Source organism: Scyliorhinus canicula, chromosome 10 (assembly GCF_902713615.1).
Source record: "Scyliorhinus canicula chromosome 10, sScyCan1.1, whole genome shotgun sequence".
In the NCBI taxonomy this organism is placed as follows: Eukaryota; Metazoa; Chordata; class Chondrichthyes; order Carcharhiniformes; family Scyliorhinidae; genus Scyliorhinus; species Scyliorhinus canicula.
This window is the reverse complement of record NC_052155.1, coordinates 184547484-184561753: the sequence shown is the minus strand read 5'-3', so window position 1 is coordinate 184561753 and position 14270 is coordinate 184547484. Positions and strand designations below refer to the sequence as shown.

Here is a 14270-nt window from a genome sequence, read left to right as displayed (position 1 = left end):
CTCCCCCACCCACTCACACACCCCGCGACCCACTCACATCCCCCATACACACCACATACACATCCCATACACTCCCCCACACACACATCCCCCCAACACATACACAGATCCCCCCTCGCACACACACGCCCGCACACTCCTCTATACACACACACACACACCCATCCCCCACCCACACATACACAGACCCCCTTACACACAACGGCCCACACGCACATGCCCCACACATACCTACACACACAGACCCCCCCCCACAATCCCCCCACTCAATCCCCCCACACACAACCCGCCCCCCCCCCCACACACACACACACACACACACACACACACTCTCACCTCACATACACACACTGACCCCACACACCCACCCACCCCACCCACACAGGCACCCCCCCAACACACAACCCACCCTCCACATACACCTAACCTGTACATCTTTGGACTGTGGGAGGAAACCAGAGCACCCAGAGGAATCTCACGCAGACACGGCGTGAACGTGCAAACTTCACACAGGCAGTGATCCAAGGCAGCAATTGAACCCGGGACCCCTCCAGCTGTGAGGCAGCAGTGCTAACTACTGTACCACCGTGCCGCCATCTCCTAGGACATTGGCTAGATAACGGGAGTTGTGTGGGGGCTGTGACTTGTTGGGCGAGTTTGGCAAGGCTCGATGAGTCTAGTGGGTTTGTTGGGGATGGGGTTAGCTGTGGCGGCAGGCAGTCTGCTGGCTCGAGGGGTGGGCGAGGTGGGCTGGGGGAGGGTGGGGTAAGGGAGGGTGGGGCAGGGAGCTAGCAGTGTCCAGGGGTTTTTGTTTGTCTCGTCTGTTGGGTAGGGCAGGTGGCCAACCTAGGTAGGCCTGGGGCCTAGGAACTAGTGGTGAAGGTAGGACCCATCATGGTGGTAATGACTGAGGGTTGAGGATGGGGGTGGGGGTGGCGAGGCCCCCAACAATGTTATTCACCTGAGTGTGCATGGCCTGGGGAGGACCAGTAAAGTTGGCAAGGGTTTTCCTCATTTAAAGGGTCTGGGAGCCTAGGTGGTGTTTTTACAAGAGTCTTGCATGTGGGAACGGGATCAGACTAGGCTCCGGTAAGCATGTGTGTGCCAGTTGTTTCACTCTAGCTTTGATAGTAGGGCCTTGGGGAGGAGGGGGGGGCATTCTAATTAATAAGAGGGTTCAGTTCTGGGTGAAGAAGGTTACCGTGAATCCAGGTGGACGATATATGATAGTAGTAGGGGCATTATAGGGAAAGATGGTGGTCCTAGTGAATGTACATGTCTCGAATTGGGACAATGTATCGTTTATGAAGCGGCTGCTGGCAACGGTGCTGGATTGAGGGGGCGATAGGGCAGTGTATTGAGTATGCGGAGAAGACTCTTGGCGCACCAATTGAGGTGGCAGGAGGCAAGCAGGAAGGTTGTTCAGGCCAGGGATTCGAAGGGAAGGATGGTCTCTGCCCCGGAGAAGGTGAACGAAGCGCTTATGGCCTTTTCTGAGAGATTGTATAGATTGGAGCTACCAGAGGACAAAGGAGAGATGGAAGAGTTTTTGCGGGTCTGGAGTTTCCCAAGGTGGGGGAGGAGTTCAGGAAGGAGCTGGAGGTGTCATTGTGCCGGGCAGAGATTCAGGCAGGGTTGAAGCATAGGCAGGCAGGGAAGGCACCGGGGCCGGATGGGTTCCTGGTGGAATTGTATAGAAGTTTTCGGATCAGTTGGGTCTGTTGTTGGATATATTCAGGGACTCCTTTGCATGAGGCTCCCTTCCAAAGACATTGGGGTGGCATCTTTCTCGTTGCTTCTGAAGGAGAACATGGACCCCAGAGAGTGTGGGTCATATCATCCGATCTCCCTGTTAAATGTGAATGCCAAGTTATTGGCCAAGGTATTGACATTAAGGCTTGCCTCCCGGGGGTAGTAGAGGAGGATCAGATGGGGTTTGTGAAGGGGCAGAGGTTGTCGTCGACTGCTGAATGTGGTGCGTACCTCTGCGGCCTGGCTGGTTCAGATCATTGTTTCATTGGTTGCGGAGAAGGCGTTCGACTGGGAGGAGTGGGGGTACCTTTTCTCGGTGCTGGAGAAGTTTAGGTTTGGCCCTGGGTTTGTGTCATGGGTGTGGTTGCTGCATGCAGCTCCATTTGCTAATGTTTGTACCAACACCATGAGCGCCCGGTCCTTTTGGTTGTATCGGGGTATGAAGCAGGAGTGTGTAATGTCTCCCTTGTTGTTTGCGTTGTCAATCGAGCCATTGGCTGGGAGTGGCTTGAATTACACAAACCCCTGATGGGAAGAGTTAAGGCGGACCTGCAGAGGTGGGATAATCTCCCGTTATTGTTGACGGGCTGGGTCCAGTCGGTTAAGATGAGCATTTGCTGAGATTTCTATTTTTATTTCAGTGTCTCCCAATATTTGGATTGGATTGGATTAGATTTGTTTATTGTCACATGTACCGAGGTACAGTGAAAAGTATTTTTCTGCGAGCAGCTCAACAGATCATTAAATACATGGGAAGAAAAGGGAATAAAAGAAAATACATAAGAGGGCAACACAAGATATACAATGTAACTACATAAGCACTGGCATCGGATGAAGCAGACAGGGGTGTAGTGTTTATGAGGTCAGTCCATAAGAGGGTCATTTAGAAGTCTCGTGACAGTGGGGAAGAAGCTGTTTTTGAGTCTGTTCGTGCGTGTTCTCAGACTTCTGTATCTCCTGCCCGATGGAAGAAGTTGGAAGAGTGAGTAAGCCGGGTGGGAGGGATATTTCTGCCTAATATTTCTGCCTAAGTCGTTTTTCCGAAAGGTGGAGCGGCTTATTTCTGGTTTAATTTGGTTGGTAAGACCCCGAGGATTCAGAGGGGGGTGCTTCAGAGGGAGAGACAGGCAGGGGGCTTAGCTTTGCCAAATGTGCTGTATTATTATTGGGCAGCTGTGGCAGAGAAGGTGTTGGGGTGTTGCGGGGGCTCTTTGGGTTCAGATGGAGTCGGAGTCATGTAGATGGACAAGTTTGGGTGTATTCGTGGCTCCTGTTGCCGCTGGCTAACCACTCACTGAACCCAGTGGTGGTGGCTACGCTAAAAATAACTCGCCAACATTTCAAGTTGGGGGAAGCTTCAAGGTTGGCTCCCATTTGTGCTAACCACCTATTTGAGCCAGCAAGGCTGGATGCTACATTTGGTGCATGGTGGGAGAAGGTGGGAGATTTATTTTTGGAGGGCAGTCTGCCAGCCTGCAGGAGCTGAAGAAAAATTTGGGCTGTTAGGCCTGGACATGTTTAGGTATCTTCAGGTGCGGAGCTTAGTTGAGAGGTTTGTTTTGGCTTTCTTGGTGGGGCAGCCATCTTCCTTATTGGAGAGGGTTTTCTGCTGGTCAGGGTTGGAGGAGGGCAGTGTGTATGGCGGGGATAACGGGGGTAGAGCTGGGTTCGGTGGAAGGGGGTGAAAGCAAAATGGGGCCAGTACTGGAGGAGGGGGTGTGGAGTGATGGACTGCGAAGGGTGAAAACCACATTGTCATGTGCGAGACTGAGTCTTATCCATCTCAAGGTAGTGTTTCGAGCGCACCTGACTGAGGCGAGGATGAGCTGTTTTTTTTTGAGGGGGTGGAGGATAGGTGCGAGCGATGTGCAAGGGGAACCCAAATACCACACACTCACATGTTCTGATCCTGTTCATAGCTGGTGGGTTCCTGAAGGTCCTTTTTTGATAACTTGTTGGCAATCCAAAATATTGAGCTAGAACCCTGGCAGCTATTTCTGGTGTTTCGGAGGTGTCCGAGGTGCGGACTGGGATGTGTCCGAGGTGCGGACTGGGATGTGTCCGAGGTGCGGACTGGGATGTGTCCGAGGTGCGGACTGGGATGTGTCTGAGGTGCGGACTGGGATGTATTTGTATGTTTTATAATTTTGTATAAAATGTTAAAAACCTGATAAAAACATTTTAAAAAAAGGATTGGGAATACATTGCCTGAGAGTGTGCTCGAGGCAGATTCAATCATGACTTTCAAAAGGAAATTGGATAAGCATCGGACAAGAGAGATTTGCAGGGCTATGCGGAAAGTGCAGGGGGAAGTGGGACCAAGTGAATTGCTCTTTCAGGGAGCTAGCACACACACAATAGGCTGAATGGCATCCTTCTGTGCTGTAGTATCCTTTGATCAAATTTAGAATAAAAAAAAAATGCATCAGAACTGGAATCGTGGATGCTTACCTACAAACTGTGGCATTTGTCTGTAAATGCCGATCACTCTCTGCCTCTCCCTCTCTTTGTCACTTTCTTTCTCATGTCCTGGATTGTCACTGATCTGGAGGATAGACAGTTTCATAGCAATAGCAATGTTACCAACAACATGTCAGGACATGAAAAAGATACAGGGAGTAAATAAGTGGGTGATGGTTACGGGAAGCTGTTGTGCTATCCTGCTAGGTTTTCAAATTGTCCATGGAGCTGCTCTTTATCAATAGATGAACACAAGAGATTGAGATGTACATGTGATGGTGAAAAACTTCAGAAATTTGCTACACAGCTCCACCAAGTGGCACAGCCTCTGAATCGTAATGGTTAACTCAGGAAACTAAATCGAGCGAGAGATGCTGCCAGAAAAACATTATCAAGAATCAAGGCAAAAAAAAAGGAGAAATGTAAATTGTTCTGCCGATACAATATGTTGTGTTGCATGCAGTTTTGTAATGGAACAAAAAGCCTGCCCCCTTAATGAGATTTAAAGACTGAGAAAGAAACAGGAACAACGGAGAAGAAAATCGTATTCATCATGTTTAAAGGCCCTTCGGCCCATCATGTCTGCCCCCCCCCCCCCTCATCAAGCACCTATCTATTCTAATCCCGTTTTCCAGTCTTTGGTCCTTAGCGTTGTATGCTATGGCATCTCGAGTGCTAATGTAAAATGTTGTGAGGGTCTCTGCCTCTACCACCCTTTCAGGCAGCGAGTTCCAGATTCCCACCATCCTCTGGGTGAAATGATTTTTCCTCACAACCCCTCTAAACCCCCTGCCCCTTACCTTAAATCTATGTCCCCTGGTTATTGACCCCTCCACTCAGGGGAAAGGTTCCTCCCTATCCACTCTATCTCTGCCCCATATCATTTTATACACCTCAATCCAGTCCCCCCTCAGCCTCCTCTGCTCCAAGGAAAACAATCCCAGCCTATCCAGTCTCTCTTGATAGCTGAAATGCTCCAGCCCAGACAACATCCTGGAGAATCTTGTCTGCAACCTCTCCAGTGCAATCACTTCCCTCCTATAGTGTGTTGAGTCGAACTCATGATCACATTGCTGTTTATGAGAACTTGCTGTACGCAAATTGGCTGCTGTATTTTCTGCATTACAACAGTGACTACACTTTTAACAAGAACCTTATTGGTTGTAAAATACTTTGAGACAGCAGTCATGAAAAGTTGCTATACAAATGCACGTAATCTGATTATTTGGAAGTTTGTAACTGCATGCACACTAATATTAGCTTTGCACGGTTTTGGTGCCTTAATTTGGAGTTTTTTGGAAGAAGATATTGATAAGGCCACCAGAAAAACCAAACGTGCTTGCCGTTTGTTTTCATTAAGGTTCATGCATTGCTGTCCCTACAAGCTTCATTCTCTCAGTTCCATTCTCTTCTTCCTTCTGTCCTTACAATGGCATGGAAGAAATTAGTAACACATGTTTTTTTGTAGTATCTTCTGACATGTTTCTGCTATTTGAAAAGTCAAAGTCTTAATAAGGGGATCAGGGGTTATGGGGAGAAGGCAGGAGAATGGGGATGAGAAACATATCAGCCATGATTGAATGGCGGAGCAGACTCGATGGGCCGAGTGGCCTAATTCTGCTCCTGTGTCTTATGGTCTTATGGTCTTTCTCTTCCCCAAGAAGTACAAGATGTACACACTACTCAGCAATTTGCTGTTATTTGTCAAAGGTTTAATAGAATTAAGAAGAAAGCAGAGGTGGACTTGCACTTTTGAGGGGCACCGCACCCTCCCTCTTCTCCCCACATCACGTTACACGGTGACCCACCCCCAATGATGTCAAGCCCCGTCCAAATTACATTAAACCCCACCCACCCACCCTCTGCTCACACAATGCTTTCTTGCCTGACCTCTGCTCTTGCCATCACTGGTCTGGTTGTCCAGCCCTCTCACTCCCAGCTCTGGTTGAGTCACCCTGCTGCTACCCAAAATCATTGCTGGCACCGGGCTGGCCCTCACATCTCCCGACTGCTCATCTCTCGCTCAGGTGGCCAGGCCTCGAGCCTCGCCGACGCGTGTGCTTGTGGCTGGCTGCTGCTGGCTTTATCTTCCCACATGCTGGCCAAGCCTCTGTTCCTTCTTTCTTTGGTTGGTTGCCCACTACCATGGCCGGGAAGTTGAGAGCTGCCGTGTTGCTTCCCTCAACGTCTATCGGCCTGCGGCTCCTTCTCGGTCCTTGCTGAAGGCCTGACAGGCCCGCACCCCGATGTAAGGTTGGCAACCTAATTTTTGCCTCAGGCTGCCGGGGTTGGATGTTGCAAACTGGTTGCTGCTTCACTAAAGGAAAGTTTGTAAACTTCACACCAGACAATCAGGAGATCCGTCTAAACTGCTTTCAAGTATCCACCACCTCTGAACGTCTGGGACCTGGAGCTACCAGGCTCTGATTGGTACTCCCACACCACAATCACCTTTCAGTATGGGGCCCTCCCCATTGGCGGGAACCTTGCGCTGGGTGTTTCACTGTAAATTCCTCTCGGCAAGAAAGAACTTGCATTTATATGGCACCTTTCAACACCTCTGCTGGTCTTGAAGTGCTCTACAGCCAATCAAGTCCTTTTTGAAGTACAGTCATTTAAAAAAAAAAATTTGATGGGCTGTGGGTGTCGTGGCTGGGTCAGCATTTGTTGTCCACACAAAATTGACCTTGAACTGAGTAACTTGCTTGGCCATTGCAGGGGGCAGTGAAAAGTCAACCGCATTGATCTGGGTCTGGAGTCACATGTAGGCCAGACCAGGTAAGGGCGGCAGATTTCCTTCTCTGAGGGACATTAGTGAGCCAGATGGGTTTTTACAACAATCAATGATGGTTTCATGGCCTACATTACTGAGACAAACTTTCAATTCCAGATTTTATTAACAGAATTCCAAATTCCTGCTGCTGCCACATGAGATTTGATCCCATGTGCCGAGAGCATTATACTGGGCCTCTGGATTATTAGTGCGATGACATTACCACAACACCATCATCTCCCCACTTGTAATATATGAAATGCGGCAGCCAATCTGTGCACAGCAAGCACTCTCAAGCAGCAGAGGGATTATAAATGAATGGATAATCAGTTTGACTTTTGTTGATTAGACATAAATATTGGCCTAAAACCCAAAGGAAATTACCTTTCCTCATGTGTCAGCCACACAATGTTTCTGTGGACATGTAAACCACTTGCTCTTTGCAAGCACATCCTGAATTTTTCTACTTTAGAAGATAATCGGTGGTCACCAATCCAATATTGTGGTTGTGACGGGCAGCAACAATGTCGTAATGGCACGGAGCCCTGGTTACTGTCTAATTCCACAATGAAATGGTACCTCCTGTTCCTTTCTATTAGATGCCTTTGAGACGGCACAGCATGAAATGCAAGTAGTGGTGCCCTGCACCTCTCTCTTTATTCATGCAAATATAAGCTTTTACGCTGATTGATGTCTCCTTTTCCTGTCCATCCAACATGCTTTATTTGATTCATCCATTTATTAAATAAAGTATTTTTCCATAAAATATTGTAAACTGCTGCTGATAATTTTAAATTGTTAAAAGCTTGTCAAAGTGAGTGATGAACAGCAATCATAGAGTCCATTCATTTTTAAGCTTTTTGCATTGCGGTGTTCTGCTATATGAAAATTGATGTTGATTTGTTGCAACTTAATCAGCTCACCAATCCATCTGTAACAATTGAGAGGGCCCTTTAAGAGGTTGCAGATCGGACACCAAAGATCCCTTAAAGGTCACTTTGTGCTGCTTTCTTGTTGCTGTCTTCTATAAGGAACCTTTGTTTAAAAAAAAAAATTCCAATTAAGGGGCAATTTAGCGTGGCCAATCCACCTAACCTGCACATCTTTGGGTTGTGGGGGTAAGACCCACGCAGACACGGGGAGAATGTGCAAACTCCACACGGACAGTGACCCGGGGCCGGTATCGAACCTGGGTTCTCGGTGCCGTGAGGCAATATAAGGAGCCTTTGTAAGCAGTGGTTTACGTGTTTGGTCTCATAACTGGAGGACATTAAACATTTGATGTCACATTTAAAAATAACGCTTCAACGACAAGGAACTCTTTGTCATCTGTTAATACTTGTTGTTTTTGGCGCTTACCTCTTAATCGCGGCCTTACCCTGTGTGGGTTTGGGATTAATTATCAGATGCCAGTAAAATGGAGCTGCTGATTTTTATCTGATACTGTCATGCACAAGTAGCCAGTGGAAAAAAATCGATGTTGTCAAAAGCAACAAGGGACTCCCTGGCCTTACTTTACATTTCCAATTTTTGCCACAGAGGAAAGAAAAATTATTTGCAGAAATGTCATCCTTTGGTTTGAGTTATCAGAGATTCTTCAGGTGCTCCATTGTTAAACCGATACCAACCACAACAATTTGTATTTATATAGTGCGTTTAGAGTAATAAAATTCCCCAAGGCGCTTCACAGAGCTTCTTAAACAAGATAAGACATGTAAGGAGACAATAGTGCTGGTGACCAAAGTCTTGGTTAAAGAGGTAACTTTAAAGGAGCGTCTCAAAGGAGTCTCAAAGAGGTGGAGAGGTTTAGGGAGGGGATTCCAGAACTTAGGGCTGAGGTACCTGAAGGTGCAGCCGCCAACGGTGGAACAATTAAAATCGGGAAGAGGCCAGGATTAGAGGAGCGCAGTTATCTCTGAGGGTTCTGTGTCTGGAGAAAATGATAGAGATAGGGAAGGATGAGGCCATGAAGAGCAGATATGAGAGGATTCCACAACGCCTTTGCAGTACTCTTAACTGGCCATAGATAATATGGGCTGCCCTTGCACACGCTGGTTATGGGGCAGTCTTGTGCCTCTCTACCTCAGACTACCTCAATATGATAATTGTCAGGGTGCTTTATACTGGACATCCTTGCAGTTATGCAGTTGGACTCACTTGTATAAATATTGTATTATATAGGTAGCCAGGGAGTAACTTGCTCCCTTCTCCTCTGTTGTTGGATTCTTTTTTTGAATCTTTTGACAACCTATAATTTTTTACTTCAGAATTTAACAATTATATACTTTGCAATAATTACACACTATTGCACTATATGTGAAGACACTCATGAGCAAAAGGATACACACTGGAGCCCATTTATTGTCATTTTCTACTAAAATGCATTAATATTTTTCTTTTGAGTACATGTCCAATATTATATGGTATGATAATGATTTAAGGCATTTTTTCTGTGTATTTGATGTAGAGCAGCAGAATAATGATAAAAGATTGCTGAACAAAATGGTAATGTTTCTGTACTTTAAAATGCCTCCCATCAGATTTTTTTTAAAGAGTCTCTGAAATTTACTGTTTTCATTATTATTTCTTTGTTCGGGTGGCCTATATGTTTAGTAATTTTTTTCTGTCGCATACCTTTGAATTAAAACAGTGATTTTTCTCTGTATGTTTAGGGCGTGCTGATGGACCCCCGTCAACAACGATTGTAAAATGCGACCATGGATTTAAACAAAGAACCAGACCTGGTCGAGTTGCCAGCCAATGAGGGGCGAAACGGGGTGGGGGTGCCTGCCCTCGGGCGAAGCCCCCAGCCTGGACCGGCCAGACGTTGCAGACGAAAAGCAGCCGCAGAGCCAGGCGACGGCAAGGACCCGAGGGCAAAGGGCGCCCTGGAAGGAAAGGCGGCCCGTGGCGGAGCAGAGGGTGGCGAGGGTCCTTGTGGGGGGCCCCCTCCGGCCAAACGACAGAGACGTGACACTTTGGAACAAGCTCGGGGCAGCAGGAATGTTGGGACGGCTGACGGCTCGGCTTTGGCCCCCGAGGAGAAGCCAGCGCGCGCAGTAACCAGGCACGTGCAAAATGACCTGAAGAAAGTCAGTGCACAGCTCGAAGGGAAGCCCAGGGATTGTCAGCACAGAACAAAGAAGATCAAAGTTGGAGGAGCTTGGGCATGTCCTTCTTGTAACTTTACAAAGAAAAATGACACTGCACTAAAAACTGATACAAACCAGCGGCACTCAAATGACAGCTATTTTGTTTGTGATATTTGTAACGTTACTAGCTCTTCCAAGGTGAACTACAGAAAACACATTTCTTCAGTTCTCCATAAAAAACAAGCTAAAAGCATAAGTAAAGATACAAGTACAAAGGAAGGATTTAACTGCAGACTCTGTGGCCGCTTGTTGCCTTCTCGTTATGACTTGGACAAACACATTAAAGAGAATCATTCCAAACGGTCCAAGGCACACATTTGCCCTCACTGCAAATTCAAGGCTGAGAGTGCAGCATCGTTGCAAGCACATCTCAAACACAAGCATGTGCGAGAAGAAAGATTAAGTTGTGACCTGTGCGGCTATCAGTGTTACGATGAAAACCTGCTGAAAACCCACTGTCGTGGAAAGACTCATCTTCGCCGTAAGAACCTGGCTGCGCGGGGTGGATATATACATTTGCTTTCCAAAAAGGGACTTTCTGGCGAATATGATGCAAAAGATAAAACGGAAAGTGTGAAACACTTAAACAAGAGGTCTGAAAATTTGCGCACAGCAAGGAACAAAGGTTTGGCCCAGAAGAATGCTAAAGGTGCAAAGGGTTTGGACAAGTCGACAACAACTAGCAAAGACCTCTGTGTGGAAACTGTAATGGGTGATGAAATGCCAAAGGCAAATGAGCAAACGGAGCTTAATAATTGTAGTGCTGGAAAGGCAACTTCCAGAAGAACTTTGAGAAGAGTAAAGGAGGCAACTGATCTTCCCCAAGTTAATCGAAGACTAAGGCGCTCTGCAAAAGGTAATAATGTCAGCCTGCGACTGCGCAGTGCCCGTCACAATGATGATTCTGAACAAAGTCAGAGTACAAGAAACAGATTTTCCATGGAAGAAACGGGGAACAGAAGGTCCCCAAGAAAGCTTCGAGGAAGAGCTAACCTTTTGGCGATGGATGACAGACGGAATAGAGGCCGATTTCCTCCCCGGGGAGAAGGTTTCCCTGAGGTAAAGCGAAGTAGAGGCAGGATTCCTGGAAGCAAGGATCACGGAGTAAAACCAGTAAGTAAAACGACTGCCCAAATATCCGACCACCCTGAAGGAAAGCCTGAGGAGCAGGGGAGAAGTAGTGACGCAAACCCGTCAATTGCAAATCAAGAGGGTGAGAATGTGGTTAAAGTAAGTTGCTCAGGTGGCACTCAAGAAGGGGAATCCGCCCCCTCAGAAGTTCCCAGCCCGTCATCATTGGTTGAAAAGAGCGCTCACAGCTCTTCAGGGAATCAAAACCGTGACTCCCCGCCTGCCAATCTACCAAATAACAAAGCCCCCAAAGCTGACAATCCAGAATCCAAGCTAAGCCCCGCAGACCGTGAAGCCCTCCGCACTTGCTCCTACTGTGGCCATTTATTCCAGAATCGGAAGGGCCTAGAGGTGCACATCAAGAGGCGCCACACAAAGGAAATGGTGTTCCACTGCCAGCCGTGTGGCTACGCCTGTGTTACAAAAGGCGACTTTGAGAAGCATTGTCAGAGCAACAGGCACCAAACAAACTTCTCCAACATTGACTGGCTCTGCAGTTTCGTCACCTCGCACGACGAAACTCTCAAGGATCACGTGAGCCAGGAACCCAAAGCGGCTTCTTACAGCCAACCTGGTAAACCGCAGCCTGTATCAGAAGAAGAGCCGGTGGACCAGGGGGACACTGAGCATCAGATAGAAAACATACCCCCGCAGGAGAAAGAAAGCCCGGCAGAGCAAAACCAAAGACTGCAGTTGAGAGGGCAGGAGCTAAACAAAATCTCTTCTTCAGGTGCAAATGTCGGACCTACTGTACCCAAAGCAAACCCTTTGTTCAAAGATCCTCAAAAGCCTTCCATTGCAAGAGTAGTCGCAGGGAATATATTGAGACGCTCAACACACTGCAGACCCCAATTACAGTGCAAGAACTGCTTTTATAAAGCCAGATCTGCCACCGTCCTGTTCAAACATATCAGACTCCGACACGCACAAGAGTATCGCTTTTATTGTACAGTGTGTAGCCTTTACACGATTAGCAAGGAGGCCATGGAAAAGCACATCAAACGGAGTAGGCACATTGAGAATGCCAAGAAAAGAAATCTTGGCCCGTCGGTGGAGGAGTGTGTGGAAGAAGTATCTGTTGGGGTTCAGGATGTTCAAAAAACCATGAAAGCTCCCGGGGCTTTGGGGAATGTTAATACTGAAATAGATAAAGGTTGTGTTCAGGTGCTTGAGCCGTCAAAACCCAAAGAGGAATTTGTCGTAACTTGGGAAATATCAGAAGGTGATGCAAGCAGCGTGGAAAACGTTCAAAAAAGCAGTGATCTTCAGTCAGCAGAAAGCAGTAAAAGAGGGCGCCCCAAAGGAAATATTTCTAGAACTTGCTCCTATTGTGGTCTGTTGGCGTCCAGCGTGACAAACCTGAACATTCACATTAGGCGGAAGCACAGTCATCAGTATAGCTACTTCTGCAAGGCATGTAACTACTACACCGTCACCAAGGGAGACATGGATCGCCACTGCAACACCAAGAAACACAAAAACCGGGCCGATGTCTCCAAGGCTGTTGAGGTCTGCAGAAAAATTGCTGCACCTCCCGATAAGGGCAACCCGCAAGTGATTGAGAATGACGCTGTTGCACTTTCCACGGCTGGAGGTGTTGAAAGCGGCAGCGAAGCAATGGAACCAGAGGCCCCTGATGTGGAAAATCCATCCAGGAGCACCGAGAACTGTACCCGTGTAAATTTAGAGGGTCATCTTTCAGCACAAAATCAACAGAAAGCGGAAAATCAAAATGAAGTAGTGGTAGTTCTTGATGTGGAATCGAACGAAACAGCAAAGGATGATAGCTCTTCCAATTGCAAGCAGCTGAAAGAAAGCCACGCCACTACTTGTGCGCACTGTGGCTTTGTGGCTTACTCCCTCGCTACCCTTGAGTTGCATGTGAAACGTAAGCACACTAAAGATTTTGACTACTATTGTATGGCTTGTGATTACTACGCCGTCACTCGACGTGAAATGATGAGACACGCCTTCACCGAGAAGCATAAGCTTAAAAGTCAGGCCTATGTCAGACTGAATCTGGATAAAGGGCACGATACCAGTACAACGATTGCCGATGCGCCAGGAAACGGAAACCAGAAAGAAGGGAGTGAGGATCAAATGGATAAAGGGAGCTGGAATGAAGAAGACGAAGCTTCAAAGGTTGCTCAAGATGCCGCCCAGGAGTTTGCTTTGCACGTCATTGAATCTGAGAAAGCATCAGGAAGCCATGAGCAGGCCAGTGCTTCTAAACAGACAGCAGCAGTGTTTGAGATGGCTGAAAAGCAGGATAAATGCTTGCAAAGTGAAGTGACTGAAGAAGTGGATGATAGCCAGACTCTGCCAGCAGTGTGTCATTCAGAAATTTCCCCTGAAGCTGACTCTGGACTATTAGAGGCAAATACTTCACTCTCGAATGCATCTTTAGACACAGAGAGTCATCCTGCAGAATTGATATCCATGCCAGTAAAGTCAGCAGTGTTGGAAACAACCCAAAATCAGATCTCTGAGGCGCTCATTGAGGAGGATTCGTGTAGGTGTTGTGCAGACATTGTCACCCCACAGGAAAATGATGTGAGCAACAACAATATTGGCTTGCGTGCCGAAGCTTCTCAGACAGAAGTGGATGATTTTCAGCAACTTTCCCAGGAAGATGAGTGCCAGAAGGATGAACAGGATGTTAAATTGGCTGAAGTGGCAAAGGAAGAGAGCCCTAATTTGGATAGCGCGCTGAATGAAACCGTTAATCCAGGTGAAAGCCAACCTAATACCAGTGGTTTGGCGGGAGGAAAAGAAGTGCAAATAGAATGTTCGCCCCCCGTAGAAGATGTCGAAGGTAGCGCTGTCGAAGATGTCGAAGGTAGCGCTGTCGAAGATGTCGAAGGTAGCGCTGTCGAAGATGTCGAAGGTAGCGCTGTCGAAGATGTCGAAGGTAGCGCTGTCGAAGATGTCGAAGTCGAAGATGTCGAAGGTAGCGCTGTCGAAGATGTCGAAGGCAGCGCTGTCGAAGATGTCGAAGGCAG

General features: G+C 47.5%; 1 protein-coding gene across 21 annotated transcripts in view; it reads left to right on the top strand.

Moving 5' to 3' along the window:
* Nucleotides 1–14270, top strand: part of znf407 (zinc finger protein 407) — a 501275-nt gene that overhangs the window by 21253 nt on the left and 465752 nt on the right. For 19 of the 21 annotated variants that reach the window (XM_038810284.1, XM_038810297.1, XM_038810303.1 and 16 more), the window contains exon 2: nucleotides 9658–14179. In XM_038810284.1, coding sequence (XP_038666212.1) covers nucleotides 9703–14179 — 4477 coding nt within the window. In that variant the 5' untranslated portion in view covers nucleotides 9658–9702. Of the gene's footprint in view, nucleotides 1–9657; nucleotides 14219–14270 lie in introns of all 21 variants that reach the window. The other 2 variants (XM_038810304.1, XM_038810302.1) reach the window with 1 other exon arrangement.